A 21,151-nucleotide genomic window follows, 5' to 3' on the forward strand; every position below is an offset into this window, starting at 1 on the left:
TTATGAAATATTTTAAAGTGGATTACAATCAAGTGCATTTATATAGCGGTTTACATTTACAGAATATTTCTGCATGTATTATTTAAATATGAGCTACATGACAATCCTGTGAAACCTGGTAAATAGATTCCTTCAAAAATAACAAAATTAAGAGTCATTGACATTGGTTAGATTCCTCATAGCCTCACTACTAATAAACATTAGGTTTCTGCTTTGAATCCTGGCACCCATGATTTCCCAATTTAGTATGTGCAGCCTACCCCACACTATGTACCTCCTTTGACGTAAAAACCGATTGTTAGAACTGTAAGAGCCAATAACTGATCATGGGGAAATACCAGTTATACTGAGGAACAGTGTATAAACATAAAATTTTGCATAATGTATTTAATCTTTTCATTGAAATTAATGTATTTCACAAGTATGACTTCATGTTTTTTATACTCCTTGTTACTGAGAAAAATGTGTCTTTTCATTAGAAGAAAATAAAGTCCGGATAAATTTAATCATGCCAAAATCACAGTAGGGATAAATTTTGTTGTAGCCAAATGCTAATTTGTCTGTGATTTCCTATTTTTGAAAGTATTACAAAATATGCTGTGCATATTTAAGATTCCATATTTTATTGACCACCCAATAAAATGAAAATAAAATTAACTTTGTACTTCAGACTAGATAGAACAAGGAGAAAAATAACTTTAAGTTTGTGAGGCTGATTCTAAAATGCAGTTGATTTATATTCATACTATTTGCAAACATAAAATAATTTCTGAACTTATTTAAAGTTCTACCAACAAAATATATATTATTATTATTTTTAAAATATATTGACCAATTCAAGGCAAAACCATCCCCTAAATATTTTTAAATTTGATGAAGTGAGATGTTAAATATTATGAATATATTCAATATCATATATGTGTATATATTTTCAGCAGGCAGACATGCACTGAGTAATTATTCACAAATGTACATATGAGTTTTATAAATATTTCGAATACTTTGTTAGAATTTTAATTCCCCAAGATCATTCTTTATTGATTGATTCTCTCATGATAATGAACAGTGACTGATCCTGAATACTTGCTCAATAACTTTTTAATGACTGAAATACTGTCATTATTTATAGACAAATGATTTCAACGCTCTTCAGTATTTAACATAGTTATTCAAATGTTACCTAACATACAGCCAACATCTGTAGCTAAGACATCTATAATTAATATGTATATATATAAGAAGGAGAATAAGACTTCATAAATTCAATTTTTATGGACAAAGCTTGGCACAGACACCTTACTGTTAGTGAGCAGCGTGTAAATATGCTATTAATTGAATAGAAGAGATCATGGGGAAATAGTCCTTAAATTTGTTAGGAAGATATTTGTTTCTATGAAGTGGCATTGATTCAGAGTAAGTACAACCCAAATAAAGTAATATTGAGACACTTTGAGACACATGTTTAACCTTAAGTTTTTATATTTAATATTTGAATAGTGATAAAAAATTCTGTATGAGACTCAGTAGGATTTTCCTATTAAGGTAAATTGAAAGCCATATTTCCTTCAATTTATTTTTGAATTTAGTTGCAAGCTTTCCCGAAAGATTGCCTTTAAGGAAATATATTGTCATACACATATTCAGTATTTAGTAAGGATAAAATCTAACTTAACAGAATATGACTCATTACATGCCAATTAGAAAGTTCTGTAAATATTTCCTTGTTAAAATAATTCATCTATTGTATCCAGATCATAAAACAACTGACATCATTTTTCATCCATCGTATGCTCTACATTTAAATCTTAAAGAAATGACTTTGAGTGGTTCATTGTTTATCAATTGACAGCATAAAGAAGGTTTGGTATTAACATGATTTTTTTTTTCCTACCTCAAAGCAGGAACAAGAAACAAGTTATACCATTTTGAGGGCAAGAGGCACGAATGTTACCATCAGTAGCCTCAAGCCTGATACTACATATGTATTCCAAATCCGAGCCCGAACAGCAGCTGGATATGGATCCAACAGCCGCAAGTTTGAGTTTGAAACTAGTCCTGACTGTACGTATTACTTCACTTTCTTGGTAGTGTGAAAGGTGTTGCAAATAACATTCATATTTTGCTTTCACTCTAAGTATTAATCAAGTGCCATTCTTTGAATACATATTGTTTAAAACCTTTAGCAATTTGCATAACACGTCTGTGTATTTCTGTTTATGTGGGTATGCATTTAGTTTTTGTTTTTTGTGTTTGTTTTTTCCTTTTACAAATCAAACCCTTTCTAGTGCTTGGAATACTTCTGGTTTTCTGCTAACTATAAATTGCTTTTGAGGAAGATAATTTCATATGATTAAAAGTCCCTAGTGCCTGTAAATCCAGATGTTCCAATTCATTGCATAATTCAATGAACTACAAAAAAGCAACTTGGTCATGAGACTTTTAATTTTGTTTTAATTCTTAGCACATTCAATCACATTGGACAACAAATAAGGAATTTCTAAAATGTGTTTTATTATTTCATTTGCATTTGCAATCAAAAGCAGTTAGGGCAGCCTATTTTATCCAGAGTTTGACCAAAATTGACAAGTATTATTTTTTCAACAACTTTTCCATTCCTTAAATTCATTTGCTTCATATTTTGAAATTCCTTGGCCAAAACAGACTAAAAAATAGACTTTGAGAAAGGTAATATCATGACTTTACTTACTAATATTAAATGAATTTACATTAAGTATTTTATTTAACCTATTAAAGTGGAAACTTATACATGATTAGACAAATTTTAAAGAGATCCATACATGCATATACATACATATTTCTGTGAGTATATATATATATAGATAGATAGATAGATATAGATAGATATAAAATCTAATTAGAGTTTGACATTAGTATTTCTAAGTCTTTCTGCAATGTTTAAGTATTGCAAAGTTTCATTAAAATAATTACAAATTGAGTTTTTCAAAATAATTAAAGGGTATTTGAATTATCAGCAACAAGAGCATCTGTATTTGATATAGTATCAAGGATGCCAAATAATAGGAGTAGGTAGAGCAAATATTCATGATATTTTGTGGTAGGAATTGAGGATGAGAAAGGTGAAACACCATTAGGTAAATATTTTTAATGTTGATGCAGATTTAGAATATCTATGTAAAGGTACATGATACTGAACAGCACTTAATGTTAACTGATAAGTAAATTTACAAAATAAACAAATTCCAAAATTTTAATGTAAAAATAGATTAACTACAGATACCTGAGACAACAACTATGCATGAACTCAGTGTGGGAGGGTTCAGAAAACAACAGTTTAGCTGTTGAAGTATAGTTTAGAGACAGAGTATTTGCTTAGCATATGTGAGGTCGAGTTTGATCAGCAGCACACACACCTGTACACAAACAGTCACAGAAACTGTCAGTGGAAAAAATTGAATTCAGAGTTCTTCATACTCGCAAAAGCAAGAAATAATGTAAAAGTTAAAAGTGGGGAATTTGCAGCTGATGTGCCTGTATTAGCATGAACTCGACAAGTCAATTCAATGCTCTATGCATCTATTTCTCTCCTTGGAAATTTGAAGTCATATGTATAACTCACATAGACTCATAGCTTGATGACAATTAAATTATTCACTACTTCTAAAGTGCATAAAATAATACTATCTCATACAGCAAGTACTCGGTGTGTACAGTGAGAATGTCTGTGTCTGTGTACAAGCATGTGTGTGCATGGCTTAGTTCGCTTTGTGCTGTTACCACAATGTATCTGAGAGTGGGTAATTTTTAAGGAAAGGGAATTTATTACTCACATATCAGGAAGGTATAAAGTCCGAGATCAAGGCACTGGTGTTTGGAAAGGGCCTGATTCTGTGTCCCCATATATTGGAAAGTGGTTGGTCACAAAGGAATAAACACTATGTGCTCATAGGATAGAAGTGTATAGAGAACAAATGCACTCCTGCAAGCCAGACTAGGTCATTAAGCTTCATTTCCCAATACTGCTGCATTAGGGCTCAAGTTTCCTACATAAATTTTTGGAGGAGACACTATAGCAGTGTATATGTGCGTGCATTGTTCGTGTTTAATAAAATAGTCCATAACTTGAAGATTCAAAGCATTAAAAATACAAAAAAATCTGTGAACAAGCTGAGCATTGGAATCAGAGAATTCCATTCAATATTTCTATCCAAGAAAATAATCCCTAAAGACAATTAGGATTCCTAAATGCCTCACACCTTTACTTTGTTTCTAGAGTGTGCATCAGTTTGAATCCTTTGGACTGTACAATTATGATTCATTAAAACAGTCTGTCAAAAGGACAATAGAATCATTATATGAAAATGTTTATACCAAAATAGAGAATTTCATATGGAATAGAGTACTATAATAAAATACAAGTTGTTCATTCAGAATTCACTGTCTCTCATGTTTTAAATGTTTTAGTTATATTAACTTCTTTAATCTTCAAGCAACCACTTTATGTTACATAGCACACAAGTATAAATCTAGGCATTCAGCTCACTAGAATGAGCTCATCGCTGTAACCACTCTTCTTTCTAGAGACTAAGCCCACAGTGTATGTCTGATAGATTAAAATGAAAGTGAATAGGAACAATGAAAATAGATGGCTTGTAGGAAAATAATTCAGATTGAATTACTAAGAAATGAAGCAGTTATTAATGGTTAGCAACATAACACATTAAATTATGAGAAAACTAAATACAGTACAACAATATTATGAATTCAGTTTACTAATTTTAGTGACAAAAATGATCTAATTGGTTATGGGTTTTATTCTTTAAGGTTCATATATATATTTAGAACTAGAAGAAACTATGGAGAAATCCTTGATCTCATATCTGACAAAAAAAGAAACATAATTCTTTCTTACATATTTTCCTGTCAGTTCCATTGAGTTTTCTTTTGTAAACTGCCTAAATTCTATAAATTTTCTTTTGTAAACTGCCTTAATTTCTATAAATTACTACAATATACCAAATGAATAGTGTGAGATGGGCTTATTATTGTATGTTAATGGAACATTCTTGAAACACTGAGCTAATCAACTTTTACAAACAAGTCCAATATTTATAGTCAAAAGATAGAGATGTATTAGATCAATTCCTCTGGGAATCAGATACCAAAGTAGAATTGAATGAGCAAGAATTCTATGGGCAAAGAATTAAGAAGTTAAGAGGTAGGGGGAACAGAGATACACAACAGCCTCAGGCAGAGATGAAAGTGTGCTGTTATGACTTGTGTTTAGGAATTCTTCCCAAAGCCTCATGCTGTCATAGGTGGGGCTTTTTGGAGATAGCTGGATGGACATTGTGTGATGCTTGGTTAAGTGTGTGATCCTTGAATCAAGGGTATGTAATTACTACATTAGTCTACTAACTGATTTCACATAGTACCGGGTGTGATAATGAGAAGGCCCATCCTGGATGTCATTGCTAACCACCTTAAGAGCATAAAGGCTGGATAGAATATTAGGGACAAAAAAATTGATTGCTGTTGTCCTTTGCTGCTGCTTCATAGCTATTTTGGTGGTTTTCTGCCTTCTGCCCACAATGAATTATTTCTTCTCTGGGATGCCCCCCTTCCCACCAAGCCACCCTGACTTAGAGCCACACAACAGAGGACTGAAGCCACTACAAACTGTGAGGGGAAAAAAATCAACTTTCCTCCTTTAATTTTTGGTTGGATATTTGGTACCAGAGAAGTAGAATCATTACTGTGACTGTACCTGACTGTGTGGAATTGGCCTGTGGCAAGAGTTTGGAAATGTTTGCAGATTCTGACTGAAGAAGCAGCTGATCTGTATTTGATGGGAGATTCAGGTCAGAGTTCAGAAGATGAAAATGCTGATAGAAATGCAAGTGGTAAATACTAGTCTCAAGAGTTTTCTGTTGGTAAGAAGCAGTGTGATGGGTTTTGGACTAAAACAATGTGTGTTATGCCTTCACAGAAAGTTGGTTTGTACTATACTTGTGTGCAGAGACTTGACCAGAGCTCAAGATGAAGGGCAGTGGGTTACTGCAGAAGAAGTTTCAAGACAATCTAATGTTCAGGAGGCAGTGACGTACAACTGTAAGGGGATTTTAGCCAAATATATGTTGAGAATCAAGAGCAAAGAGCCCCATAGAATGATTTAAAATGTAGTGAGGCCATAAGGGAAGCTCCAGTAAGCTATGAATTGAATAGCAGAGTAGAACTTGGTTGCTGAGAAGGGACAGGAAAATGGAAAAGATAGCTTCAGGACATCACAGCAAATAGCGGGATTTCAGCCTGTGCAGCTTCAGGGTTGCAAATTTGAAAGACTGCCTTGAGAAAAGAGCTCCAGAGCACAGTGTTCCAGAATGGATGTGTTCCAGAAAATTTGTTCCTTGGGATTGAGTTTAAAGTATACAGTGATGCAGCCACTCAGCCCTATAGCCAAGAGAGAACAAGGCCTGGTTCATGCTACAGCTGGCAGCAGACATTGGCATCGTCAATGTGGTGCTGGTTTTAAGTGCATGAAGAATGCAGGAGTTGTGAGATCAGGAAGATTTCTACCCAATTTCAGAAGACCCGAGAGCTCAGGAAGTGTGCCCCTGAGAGTGCAGTGTGTGCAGCTGCACAAGGCTAAAGTAGCAGTGGGGATCACAGACGTTTGGAGAAGCCAGAAATATGGTTTTTATGAAGAAAACTGCAGCAAATCTGACCTAAGAGAGAAGCTCTGGGAGCTATAACCAGTTGCAGTACTGAAAGGTCAGAGACACCAAAGTCCTTCTCTGTTCACATCTTGTCACAGACTGCCTCAGATGCAGGACATGGAACGATAAGATTTAATGTTTGCTCTGCTGGATAATGGACTTTCTTTGGTCCCATTCCTTTTCATCCTTCTATTCAGAATAGGAGTGTTTACTGAAAGTGTATACTGGATTGTATACTCCATTGTATACTGGAAGTGTTTAACTTCCTGTTCATTTGTACAGGTACTCACAACTAAGAGTTCGCCTTAAATCTCAGAGGAGAACAGACAGAGTTTTCACCTATGCTGAAGCTATTCGCACTTTGACAACTCTCAGAAATGAACTAAATTTCTTTTGTATAAAGGGATGTGCATGTGTTTTTGGATGTCCAGATGTCCAACGTTGTAGCTTGTGTCTAGATGCACCCATAAAACCTCACACTTTCATGGGTGACACTATTCAGAAAAGGCTGGATCTACAGTGTGTGGTGCTGGAATTAAATGCGTGAACCTGTGATCAGGGGTGTCTGATTATTAAATTAGTCTAATAATTGGTTTGGCATATTTCTGGAAATGGATAATGAGAAGGCCCACCCTGAATGTGAGTACCTGCCACCCTTAAGGGCACGTAGCCAGTATGGAATACAAAGGATAGACAGAAGGTTGTCCTTGTCCTTTGTAGCTGCTTTTTTGCTCTTTTCCTGTCCTCCACCTGCCAAGGACTGTATCTCCTCTCTGATGCCCATCCCCCATGCCACCCTGCCTAAGAGCTAGCAAACTATGGGCTAAAACTTCTACAAACTGGGAGCCAAAATGTTCCCTCCTTTACCTTTGATGGTCAGATATTTTGTCTCAGCAACAAGAAAAGTAACAGAGACATTTTGTCATCAATTAAAAGAAAAAGTAAAAGAAGAAAAGACTGGGAATGAAGAACCTCATAGGGTAATACAATTCCTAATAGTTTTGGACATCCCAACAGAGAGCAGATCAACCATTTCCAGAATCTTGTGTGAGATAAGAATAGCCAGAGTCTAAGACCTCTGGCTCTGCCTGCTTAGTGATTCAGGGGAACCTGGCCCGTGCCTGTAGTCTGCAGTGAACCTTTAAGAAAAGCTGAAAGCTTTCTGGTCTTTGGGCTTTCACAGCAAGGATTTCTGAGCTGCACTTTGCTAACCACTACAGTAGTGTAAAAATAGCTAGTAGTACAGGATAAATTGCTTGCTATATTTCACATTATGCTATCACATTTGGTATCACTCTTAGGTCCTATTTTAAATTATGAGGAGATTTCTAATATCCTGTCTTCTCATGTTTCTTTTCTTGTATTTTTAAAATCTACCCTTTAAATGATCTATTTTGAAAAAAATATTTCAGACTCAGATGTATTTAGGTTAAAAATTAATTATTGGTTCCTAGTGAGGTAAGAGTATTCACATAATTAATCTACGGGTTTTTAAAAATCACAATTTGTTAATATATTCAAATAACATTCTCTACAAAAATGCCATGTGCAAATATAAGTATTTGACAGGGGTGTACCAGGAATTGTTTGGATTTTAGAAAGTATGATGATTTTAATGTTGATGGAGTTTATAACAGGTGAAGCTAAGAATTTAGATAGCAAGCTGATCCTAAATGGCTATCTGTTAGCCTTACTGTAAAATTTGCATTTCGTTTTGAGATTGATAAAATACTTTGTAAAAATTTGATGCATATGAATGACTGTCAAATTCATGGTTTAGGTTACTTAAGTGGTATAGTAAAGATTAGGAAAGGCATATGTATAGAAACGAATTAGGAATTCCTAATTATAATGCAAAAGTGAAAATGTGAATATAAATCAGTAGATTAAAGGGAGTTTACTAAGTGGAGCAAGATCAGGAGAGGTGGAGGACAAGACTGTTTTTTTTTTTTTTTTATAAATTCCCCCAAATAGTTTATTTGTACATTAAACTTTGAGAAGAGTGGTTTGGGTGAAGGTCTGGTCTGTAAAGGGCCAGGTACATATTTTAATCTTCATGCCCTTACAGTCTCTGCTGCTACTGCACAGGCTTGCATAAAATCAGTCATACACAAAGAATGATTGTGTCTGGTCCAATAAAACTCTGCTCCAGTAAAACTCTATTTATGAACAATAAAAATTGAATTTCATAGAATTTTCATTTCACCAAACTTTGTGTGTTTGTGTGTGTTTTAACTTTTTACAACCGTTAAAAAATGTAAGAGCTTTCTAAGTTCATGGGATGTATAAAAAATAGTAACTGTTCAGATTTGGCTTCTGGCCATTTTTATTGACTTTCTGAATGAATAATTAGGCCATTTAAAAAAGTCCAGAAACAGGTATAGTTTGCATGTGGTATATATTGAAGTACATAAGAGTATGTTTTTACTTTTTAAAATTTAAATTTGCTTTTGTAATTAACAAACTAAATGTGTGTGTTTATGGAGTAAAATATTAAGTTTTGAGAAATGTCCACAGTAAAATGACTATATAAAATAATTAAAGTATCTATCACCTACTTTCTTTCTTTCTTTTTTTGGAATGAGATTACTTAAAAGCTTCAAATAGTCAATGTTACTATTAACTATACTCACTTTGCCATGTAACAGATTCTGAAAACTTATTCCTAAATGAAATCTTGCACCTTTGGTTAATTTCCATTCTCATCCCTTGTCCCAGTTCTGGTAACCACACATTTCTTCTCTACTTTTATAAATTTGAATTGTTATGATTCTTGCAGTAGGGATAACAGTATTTATCTTTCTGTGTTTAGTCTATTTCACTTAGCATGATGTCTTCCAAGGCCATTCATGTTATAACAGATGAAACATCACTGTTTAAAATAAGCACAGATATCAGAGGCCAAATAAGATTCATTAGAAAAGATTTACATTTTTGCACTGGGAAACATTTATCTGCCAATTCTATTTATCCGATAATTTTTGGTTTATCCAATGAGTTTCTTGCCAAGCAGAACAGAGACCAGTCCAGCAACTTTACAATAGGCAGTCAAATATTGTTGACTGATGGTTCAAAACAGAATATGTATTGTTAAATGTGAACTGGGCAAAAATATCAAGTAAAATGATAGGAATACTTTTATAGTAAATAAAGAATTATTCAACATTGTAGCAAAAGTTAAATGACATTTGAAATAAAAATAGAATATGGTAGATTTGTAAGGTGTGCCATATACATGTTAGTCATGATATGCTAATGCTTGTCCTTTTTTTGTGTTATGTCTTGACATCTCACAGCTTTCTCCATCTCTGGGGAAAATAGCCAAGTGGTGATGATCGCTATTTCGGCAGCAGTAGCAATTATTCTCCTCACTGTCGTCATTTATGTTTTGATTGGGAGGTGAGTTCATGGTCTGTTTCATTATGTATTTTCATTATAGCTTCCTTTGCTGCCTTTAGTTGCTGCTAAAATCTGTAGTGGGTCGATAAAGTTTATTAACAAATAAAAGTGCCTCCATTGATATTCTAGGTCCTTTCTTTTTCCCCTCTATCCTCAGTTTCAGTTTTCTTTTCTCCATTAACTCCTGCCTCCATGCTCTAACATACCATTTTCCTCTTTTGACTCTACTACTAATTTCTAGCGTCTTTTTTCAATTATCCCCTCGCTTTTCAAATAAGCCCAGATTTCCTTGACACTTTCTCACCCAAAACGTGGGTAACACAGCCCAGCAGTAATCATTACCTAAGGAGACTTTACCTTCATTCACTCAAACAGTAGTTGTTAAAAATACTATAAACACATTCTAAGACCATTATAAAAACTGAACTGGAGGAGTCTGCTCAGTGGGGAAGCAGCTCTACGTGTCTCCTCATTAGGTAGTTTTCCAAGGTCCCCAGCAAAAGTTTTCTATTGAATATTTAGAAAATATGAAGTCAATAAACTTTCACTAAAGCATTTAATTGTTTGAGAAACAAGCCTTAAGTTTTGTGCGTTGCATATGTTGAACGTATATAACTGTTTTAAGTATAATCTTATATGTTCACTCTTCTCTAAATTTACCTCTAGGTTCTGTGGCTATAACAAGTCCAAACATGGTGCCGATGAAAAAAGACTTCACTTTGGGAATGGACATTGTAAGTTTTTAAACTTTGTTTTGTTTCAACATTTTACTTTTAGCCCTTCTTGATTTATAGTTGGCTAACTTCCCTTTGATAAAGAGAATTCAAAAGAAGTTTTATGGAAAAATTGGGTAAATTAAATTTATTTTAAAAGGAGAAGGAAATGCATGGCTCTGCATTAAGTAATTTTTACATGGCTACATTTCAGCATACTTACAGGGAAGGGTGAGCTGTGGTTTAAATTCAAATAATGCACATGATGAGTAGTATGAACTGTAGTCAGCTCTGCATGGCTGAAATGCAAAGCGTGTCTTCAATTTCCTATTCCCAGTCCTTTGCTAAAATCTAAATAGGAGACTTTTCTCTTTCATAACTGCCAAGTAAATATAAACAATCTCTGTTTATGTGAAATGCCTTCTCCATTTTGTCAACCAACCAGGAAAGAGTCTTTAGAATAAACTGTTTGTTTTGGAGTTACATGATATCCAGCTGGTAGGAAAGCCAGCACTTTTTCCTCCCCATTTTATTACCAACCAATTTACTCTCTTTTAATATTTTCTAAAAGACATACTCTTTCAGAAAACAACATGTTTACATCTAGTAAAAAGACTCACTTTTTTCTACTGGTGAGACAAATCATTCCAGGTGTTTTATTTTTCCATACTACAGCTAGCTCAGTGTGGCAATTATGAATCAGTGGCCTTAAAAAGAATAGCATGTTCTCCTGCAGATTAGCACAGACTAAACTCAAGCTCATGTGCTCCAAAATATCTCAAAACAATTAATGCGGTCTTGTAATCATTACTTTTTGGCATTCACTATTGCCATCAAAAATTGTTTTCAAATCAACATTAAACTTCCTTGCAGCCATTGGATATGCATCTACAGATAATAACTTTGGTTATAATTCAAGTAAAAATTCTTACTTACTTTTTTTAAACATGCAGGAAGCATATAGTATCTAAAAAAGAGGAAAGCAACAGAGAGAGAGACAGAGAGACAGAGAAAGACAGAGAGACACAGAGTAAGAAAGGAAGAGAAACATTTTTCAGAACGTGAGTTGGTGTGAGATGGAGCCAGTGCAACAGTTTGCATAGTATTGTGGGTTTATCCATCTAATTGCAGAGTCATTATGGAAAATGTCACAAAACAAGTCAAGGTACTATCTTCCAAATATCAGTAACATTGCTCCAGGTTAGTTTGGCTACCAACTCAAAGGCTTAAAGAAATGAATGAACAAATTACAAGACAGTGGTTTTCTTTATTTTCCTGGGCTTAGGCACACAAAAATGTGTCACAATATCCATGCATAAATGAAAGCCATTACATTCTTGTGGATTAAATCTCTTCAGCACTAGGTGGACACAGAGCAAAACCATGATGGTGCAGTTATTTTTATGGAAATTATAATCTTATGAATATGGATCATGTGGCAATTTTAAGTAAGCTTTTGTTGCCAGTCGATTTTCCTGCTGGCTTATATGGTGGAGTTTGTTGAAATACAATTTTTTTAAGTGCACGATATCTTTATGAAACAAAAATATATATTTATTTAGCTTTAAGAACATAAAGTAACATATATGCATGTTATTAACTTTCTGCTTTTCCCTACAACAGCTGGTTTATTTCAGACTATTTATTTGGAATTATTTTAAAAAGCTGTAGCTATGAACTATTCCCTTCAGCCTTGTTACAGATCCTGTAACATTGCTTCAAAAGGAAAGAAATGTGTTTCACCTCCTAAGACTGTGTCCCCTTGCCCTCTCTGCCTGGAACTTTTTACATTTTTGCTCTCCTTAGGGCAACTCATGCTGGTAAAATGGAAATGTAAATTATTGTGTTTGCACAGAATGAGCTGTAAAGTAGCACAGCTTAACACATGTGCATGTGTTTATTATCTGGTTTTCATGACAGAGCCCAGTGACTCTGTGTGTTGCCCTTAATTATTGGTGTGAAGGGATTATGTGCCTTGTAGCCTGGATCTCCTGATTCTTGGAACCTCTGGGGTGAGCAGTTAAAACTCAGCAGCCAAAACTCCTACAGTGAGCAAACCATTATTTACCTGGGGGGAGGGAGAAGTATTTATGTTTGTATTTTTTTCTTTAAATGTTATGTGGGTGGAAAAATAATTCATCTTATTATACTTAATAAAAGATAATATGATTGATTTTTGAGAGAATGATTATATAATTTTCAGATTATTTAATAATACATGTAATCTCTAGTGTTGAGTGTTAATGCTGAAGTACATTTGAAACCTTTTTAAAACCTAGTACTCATTTAAAATATTTAAAATATTGTTTATATTTATAACAATTCTTTTCATACTCTGTAAATTTTGATTTTACCAGTCTTCCTCTAATTGGTTTTCTTACACTCATCAAGGTAAACATTTGTAATTATTTATCAAATTTTTCAATTCACTTTATGTTTAACATTTTATTTTTTAAACTTTGGAACTAACAAATACTAGATTTCTATTTCTCACCATAATATACAGGAAAATAAAAATATGACATACTTTCATTAGTGTGAAATTAGTTTTCAAAAATACAATAAAATTGATTCAACAAGAAAACTAACAAGATATTACTATGTACCATATATTAGTAATGCTGGTTACTTTTAGTTTTTCTTTCTCTAAATCAAGAAACATATGACAGCTTTCTTTAATCTGTTTCTTGTCTTAAGGGTAAACATTTTAGTACTGATAGAAATCATTTTGGTAGTAATACAGTATAGTAAACCTGTACATTAAAGAATGACTTTGCCATCTCTTTTTATAAAAAGGGTTAGTGTTTACATGAAAGAAGTATGCAAATATATACATTAGGTCACAGGAAATGGCATTTATGGGCCAAAATACTCAGGCCAGGAATCCTTAATGACGTTAACAATTGTAAATAAACGTTCTTAACAGTGAAAATACTAATTAGGGCAATAATCCTGTCATTAATCAAGCACTGATTACATAACAGCCACTTGAACTGTACCTTTTCACGAGCTGTCTCCAAGGCCTGGCTTGCCCTTTCACTGAACTATCCAACAGAGAAAAACTCCAAAAGAGGAGTTCTCACTTCACAATTTCCTCTGCCCTGTTTGTCTAAAGCAATTGAAATTCACAAATTAACTTTTCCCATCTTGTGGATGCTGTCTTACTAAATGGTGGTGTCTTTTTAAATTATCCACACTGGCTGAAGTGCGGCTGTCCCTTTAGTAGCAGCATGTGCTGAAATTTGGGTGGTGTCAGCCTCTCTTCTTGTACCCCACTTGATCTCTCACCTCGCCTTTCTATTATGCTGTGTTAAACTCATCTGCAGAAGGAGCTGAGAAAAAATAAGAGTTTTTACCTCCATCTCTCCCACCCACCATGTCTTTTGCAATCCCTTTGTTCTTATTCCTATGTTTCTTTATTCATAACTTCTGTGAATTTTTCATGGGAACATATAATTCAGTATAACAATGATATTCATGAACTTGTCTTATAATTAAATGAACTAATCATGTGTTAAAACAAACTTTGAAATCCTGGATCATTGACCTAATATAGTGTTTATTGTTGTGAGTGCTGGTCACACAACTATTTAATACAAGCTTTCACAACTATCTCAAAGAAATCTTTGGTCAATATAAAATTTAATTGTTCTTCTTCCAAGGAGTCCCTTCCATTATGAAATAGCCTATGAACTATAACGGCTGACTTTATTTATTAAACCAAAAGAAAATTATCCTTCACTATTTTAGTGAAAAATAAGTAACTATTAAATTATTCATGGCCCATTCTACTATAGTGTTATCAATGTTAGCAAGATTAAGGCATATCTAATATTAGTGAATAAACTATAAGGTTAAAATTGCAATAGTTTTAATGTTAGATAATGTTCATTAAATGTAATTGATCCTAGGATACTTTTTAAATATTTAGGGTTTGTTTATAGAGAGTTTATTACAATTTACAAATTGTCTTTAATGGGAGTTGTTTACCCAAATGATAGGGATGTTGTTAACATTGAATCAAATTCAAAATGACTCCTCTGTGCTACTTTTCTGGGACATTTTAATTATAGAACATTATAGAAAATTTCCACCTTCAGAATAATTGAACCAACAAGTATAAAAAAATTTACATGTACAATTTTATATGATTTATGTTTAGAACTTAGGTTCTTAGTATCATAATTAAGCTTGTTAATTGCATCGGTCAGCCTTCTGATTACTGGCACACAATTCCTGAATACACATTTTAAAGAAGGAAAGGGCCTTTTTGTTTTATAGTTTCAATTTGTGGACAGCTGGTTCCAAGGCAAAACTGTCATTGAATGGCAGTAGAATACTGTTCAATTCATGATATCCAGGAAGCAAAAAATAGGAGAAGTCAGAAAGAAAGGGACCAGAGACCATAAATAGTCCCAGGATCATTTCCCCATGACTTTCTTTCTTCTACTTAGTTTTAGCCCATTGAGCTTTAAACTCATCAGAGAGTTGGTGTCCTCATACCCTCTCCAGGAGTCTCTTAATCCAATCAGGCTGACAATCCAGATTACCTGGCACATAAACAGTAGTTATATTGTCTTAAAGTATATTGAACTGCCTCATCAGAAGATTCCATTTAGAGACACTGAATTGGGGTGTGTCTATAGTACATACCTCCATATATACGTGCTCACAGCTTTAGCTAGATCTGTAATTTCATTGGAGGCTTTTGATTGTGAATGGAAATAAACAATATAGTGTCAGAAGACATGCTACTTTATATCCTTTAATTAATTTACCTAATTTACATCTCCCTTTCTGTGATACCATGGAGTAAACTAAACTTAAGTTTAAAAATCAGCATACATTATTGTGATGAAGACTTCCTTTAGCTCATAAAGTCGTAATAACAATTGCTCAGTAAAAGTTTAATACACCTCACTGCAATAATGTCTTTGTTCCTTTTTTTTAAACAGTGAAACTTCCAGGTCTCAGGACTTATGTTGACCCACATACATATGAAGACCCAACGCAAGCTGTTCATGAGTTTGCTAAAGAATTGGATGCCACTAACATATCCATTGACAAAGTAGTTGGAGCAGGTATGTAGCCAATCTAGTGTGGGAGATTTTATGATCAAAGGCAGGCAATAAATAAAGGGAGTGTCTAATGGAATGCAATGATTTCAAAGGTACCAGACATAGGCTCTCAAACTAAAACTATCTGCTATTTTATTTATTGAAGTTCAGAACTGGCAGTATTAATGTCTCAATCTTCCCAGTGCTATGCAGATCATGCATCACAAAGCTATTAGCTAAATAGAGGTAACAGGATAAAACTGTGTCTCACTGTAACCAAGCCAACTAATTGAAAACTTTGATTTTCAATTTTAAAATCCTCTTTGGAACAACAAAACAACAAGCAAAAAAATAAATAAAATCTTGGTTAGCTTGCATAAATCCCCTGACAACAATGTTGTATAAATATTTTAAATAACACGATGTACTTCTTTTTAAAATACTTGCTTTACTTGATATATCTACTTATTTTTTCTTTGATATTTCTTTTGTTTTTTTTGCATTTATGATCTACTTATATTATTTTACATGATTTTTTGTGTGCTATTCGTTATTTAATTGTAGATTTATTAACAAAACTCTTTAAGCAAATTTTAATGAAGTGTTTTCTCAACCAAAATTTTAGATATGAGTTATATAACAATATTTAATACTTACATATAAAACACATGAACCCCCTTAATGAATGGCAGTACATATAACAATAAAATTACTATTCAAAAGTAAAAATAAACCATGCTCAACAATAGAGTTTTTCACAGTTATTATACCCTTTAATGTTGCTCTCAAAAACAACCAAACTAGTTGGTGCTGGAATTAGAATGAAAGATTGAGAAATTAACTCATTGAATTATGCATAACCTATCAGATCACTTTTTATGCAAGTGCTATATTTATATATTTATAACTGATCCTTCTTTATACAAATATGCATGTAATTGCCTCTATTTTTCTATATACCAAAGCAGTATTTAAAATTCAATCAGTAGTTAGTATGCAAACAGGACAATCTTGAGTAATTCATTTTATCCAAATAAAATGATAGTTTTCTAAAGCTTCGTTTCTAATTTTCTTAATGTCTTATCCTCCTAGCTGTTCACACATGCAGGTAATATTATAATGTAAAACTTGTGTTCATAAAAAGAAACATTTACATATTCATTTTTCACAAAGATTTGAAAGTATACACATTAACTGTACGCCTATATGCATTCAGTGCCAAACACGTACACATAGATTCCTGTTGCATTGGTGTGCTAGCTTTGGGAGCAGTTCCCTAATGTCACCCCACAAGAATGCATTGTTTTCTAACATGGAATCTGCAACAGGACAAGCAGCACAAAGACTTTACACACTTATCTGGAGTTTGAAGAGAATAGAAAGTCACTGATGTTGAGCCAAAGCCCAGAAGCCCTGATAGATATCAGGATCAGCTTGAAAGCTCGTCTATCATTATTTAAGGAATGGAACCCCAAAATATCTATATAAAAACAGCTTAAAATAAGTACTATAAATGCAAAAAAGTAAGAAAAATAAGTAGATGTATCAACTTAAGTAGTATTTTACAATGCATTACTTCATGTTATCTCAAATATTTATACAAAATTGTCATTATGGGATTTATATAGTTTATCAAGATTTTATTTTATTTTTATTGCTTGTTATTTCATTGTTCCAAAGAGGATTTTAAAGTTGGTAAGGGATTTAATAAAAAGATGTTAGTGACAGAGGCAGATATCCAAATGCAAAGTTATGAAACAAAGCTCACACATTTAAAATGGTATAAATGAGCTAAAAGGAAATCTTTTATTTATAGGAATCATTTGATAATTCCTTATGCCTATTAAGGATTAGAATACATTGGCGTTGTCTTTCCTCAAGTATGTTTGTCAAGAATTATACAAATAGCCAATATGTGAAGATTTGCAGCCAATATTCTTATTTTTCATATTAAAAGAAGTAAATTGTACTTATTTTATTGGCAAGTAGATATTTCTCCAAGTTATACCTCTGCTGGATGTATTCAACCTAGCAGACACACCAAATTCTAGACTGCCTTGCTTACATGTTAGAGGTCTGATGCTTCCAGAATAGAATATGGAATCAAAATTGTTAAACTTTTAAAATATTTTCTTTCATAACTTTAAAATATGCATGTTAAAATAATTAATGTGTATTGTACATATTTTTGCAGTAGGTCCAATAACAATTGAGTCATCCTAGCTTCAAAGTACTGTTTTGTGGTGCTGAGGATTGAAGCCAGGACCTCCCACATGTTGGACTATAGTTTCCCACTGAACTGCACCCCAGCCCTCATGCCACACCTGTACTCTCAGTGTAGTTACCTACCATACACAAACTATTTAGTTTAAAAATAATTTAATGTCTTCAATGACTGAGTTTTATGACATGAATTATATTTAAAAATTGTTTAAAATAAAAAATAAAATTTATTCAATGTTACTCATAAAAGTTCAATGATTATGCTCCTGGGTGTGGTGCTGCATTCCTGTAATCTCAGGACTTATGACACTGATACAGGAGGATCATCATGAGTTTGAGGCCGGTCTGTGTTATATAGGCCAGTCTGAACTGCATAGCAACAGACTGTCTCAAAAGAAAAAAAAAAGTACTACATTGATTAATAACTATTTTCCACACCTGTCATTGTTAGGCTAGTCCTTTCACCTGATGATTGTTAATGTAATTTCTCTCTCTCTCTCTCTCTCTCTCTCTCTCTCTCTCTCTCTCTCTCTCTATCTCTCTATCTCTCTCTGTCTCCCCCTGGCTAACTCTCTAATTTTTCTTTCAGAGTTTTTATTTAGATATGTGTTATATAAACGCTCACACATTTTATCTCCAGAAGCATTGTATTTATAATGCAAATGGAAAATTAAAATTAAGCCATGAACTAAATTAAATTTCTTTTAGTGACAAATTCATAATGACCAAAATTCTTACTTTTACTCTTCCATCTAACCAGTTTTCTAATCACATGGTATTTAACTTGGTCAATAAATTTAAGTAAGTTTTACTATACCATTCCACAGAAATAACTGACAATTTGAAGGACTGTAGCTGCTGTATTAAGAAACTAGAAATTCTTGAGTCTTTTGTTTTCTAAATTCAAAGCCCATTCTAGACACTACCAACCTCAGTAGCACCTTTTTTGCATAGAATTTTGTTAGGACTGAGAGACACAATTTGTTTAGATTACTTAGCTGACTTGCAGCATTATTCAATATGGATTTTGTTATGTTTTTCTTATAAAAGTAGCAGGAAATAGGCTTTGAGGCTAATGTGGGAAGGTGGTTAATCTGTTTGAACACACGTGAACATTATTCTGTTTTAAAAGAATTAAGTGAAGGTATTTATTTACTTATTAATTCTGTATTATGCACGTATTTATTGTGGCACTAAGGATCAAACCTGGGCCTCACACTTGGTGGAAAAGCATTATGTCACTGAACTACATTCCCTGTATAAGAAATCTATAATTTTCACATTGCATATCTTAAAATATAGTATTTTTCACATAAAACATATATTTAAAAGAGAAAATTAAAATAACACACTTATTACAGTTTAAGTGTCAGTATGTGGTAGCTGTGATTTTTTGTTAGAAATGATAAAATAAACATTTTCTTTCCTATAGGTGCAAAATTAAGTGCAAACAATAGAAAATATGGGCAATTGGGAATTATATTTTCCCAGTCCTTGTAAACTTTCTTAACATTGTCCTCTCACATTGTTAAAAAGAGAACAGAATTACTAATAAGCAGTTATGTTTTCTATAATGTATTGATGACCATTTCCAGTATCTATCTGATGAAATGCTCACATGAAAATACTCAAAAGTTAGCCCTACTGAAATTTTGAAGACAGTTATACATATACATGTGTCGTGGATCCCTCTCAAGACAAAGAGCCTCTAATTGGCTCACCCAAAGTGTGAAATCTTATGCTTAATCTCCCCTGTGGGGAACTCTTAGAAATGTTCTCCTTTACAAATACTTGTCCAGGGTGACAAGAAAGGTGTTACTACCTCTTAGTAGCACTTTTAAAGAACACTTTTTTAGAAACACTTTTAAATTCATTTGTCAATTTTATAGTAAAAGAAATTGAGAGGTAGATGGTTTAAGCCTTAGGTAAATCTGAATACAAAGAATAGTAAGTAAATTTAGATGTCCCTATGTGTTTGGCACATTCAAAGTTCATATATATTTATGTTTATATATATTATTTACATATTTATGTCATGTATATGATTATATATTAATTATATTAATTCCCTTGTGTAACAGCTTTAGGAGATAGAAACAAATGGTGTGTCTAGTTTAGACAAAAGGAGGTACAGAGAGATTATGACACTTATTTGAAATCACAGAGCTAACAAACAACAGCAAGGGTTAGACTCTGAGCATTTGGCTCCAGGATTCATTCTCTTAGTCACAACTCTGTATTCTCTCTCCTGAAAACTGACGTGTTATAGTTTACTAGGTGTTGGCGACATTTGAATGTAAAACAGTCCTTGATACTATGTTGGCTCATGATAAGGGTAGAACTTTCAGAAAAGTAGTGAGTTCTTAATGGAAACTTTTTGATGTATGGTTTACTCAAATTTAATATTTATAGAAAAGGAGCTAGAGTTCTCTGACAGTGTTCAGAAAATACTGGGAGAGAAACTCAGATTCTTGCTTATAAATTCTAAATTTGTCTCACACTTCTAATATTTCCACAATACAAGGACATGTTATCAACTTCTACTCCCCTGTTTTAATAATCCTGAAGAACAGGGTAGCTTCAGTCATCATTATTTTTATTTTTGATATTTGCTCAAAAGGAAGAAACTCATTCTTCCTTGCTTAAGATTATGTTTCAGAGTGTCTTTTGTACTGTTGACAGTTGATGAATAAATATTGTTAAATGCCCAAGTATCTGCTTTTGGACTTTCAGTGACTTTGAGAATTTCCTATGCCATATGTGTCACTGCTTAGCTAACAGCAGTAAGATTGGGTCATAAGGAGAGGGACTCTAGCTTCCTAAGTAAGGGCAAGTTCATTTGTGATTATAAAGTTGGCAAGTTGATAGAACATCCTGATGCTTTTATCAATCAAACCATTTAATAGGATAAATACATAAATAAAATATAGAATCACCCACTTGTTTCCTTCAGACACATAGAATATGAGAATCACAGATAACTCACAGTGAGATGAGAGCAATTTTTGGTTCATAGGGAACCAAAAATTAGTCATGTAATTATTTGTAGAATATATCAGAAAAA

At 33.2% G+C, this 21,151-nt stretch overlaps 1 protein-coding gene across 2 annotated transcripts in view; it reads left to right on the forward strand.

The window, feature by feature from the left end:
• Epha3 (EPH receptor A3) overlaps positions 1–21,151 on the forward strand; it is a 368,574-nt gene that overhangs the window by 294,356 nt on the left and 53,067 nt on the right. Inside the window, exons 7-10 of one of the 2 annotated variants that reach the window (XM_063224777.1) lie at positions 1,899–2,061; positions 9,992–10,094; positions 10,761–10,828; positions 15,763–15,888. In XM_063224777.1, coding sequence (XP_063080847.1) covers positions 1,899–2,061; positions 9,992–10,094; positions 10,761–10,828; positions 15,763–15,888 — 460 coding nt within the window. The remainder of the gene's footprint in view (positions 1–1,898; positions 2,062–9,991; positions 10,095–10,760; positions 10,829–15,762; positions 15,889–21,151) is intronic. The other variant, XM_063224778.1, reaches the window with a different exon arrangement.

This window comes from Cavia porcellus, unplaced genomic scaffold (assembly GCF_034190915.1).
Source record: "Cavia porcellus strain 051 isolate PalLab524CR breed Dunkin Hartley unplaced genomic scaffold, mCavPor4.1 scaffold_15, whole genome shotgun sequence".
NCBI classification, from domain to species: Eukaryota; Metazoa; Chordata; class Mammalia; order Rodentia; family Caviidae; genus Cavia; species Cavia porcellus.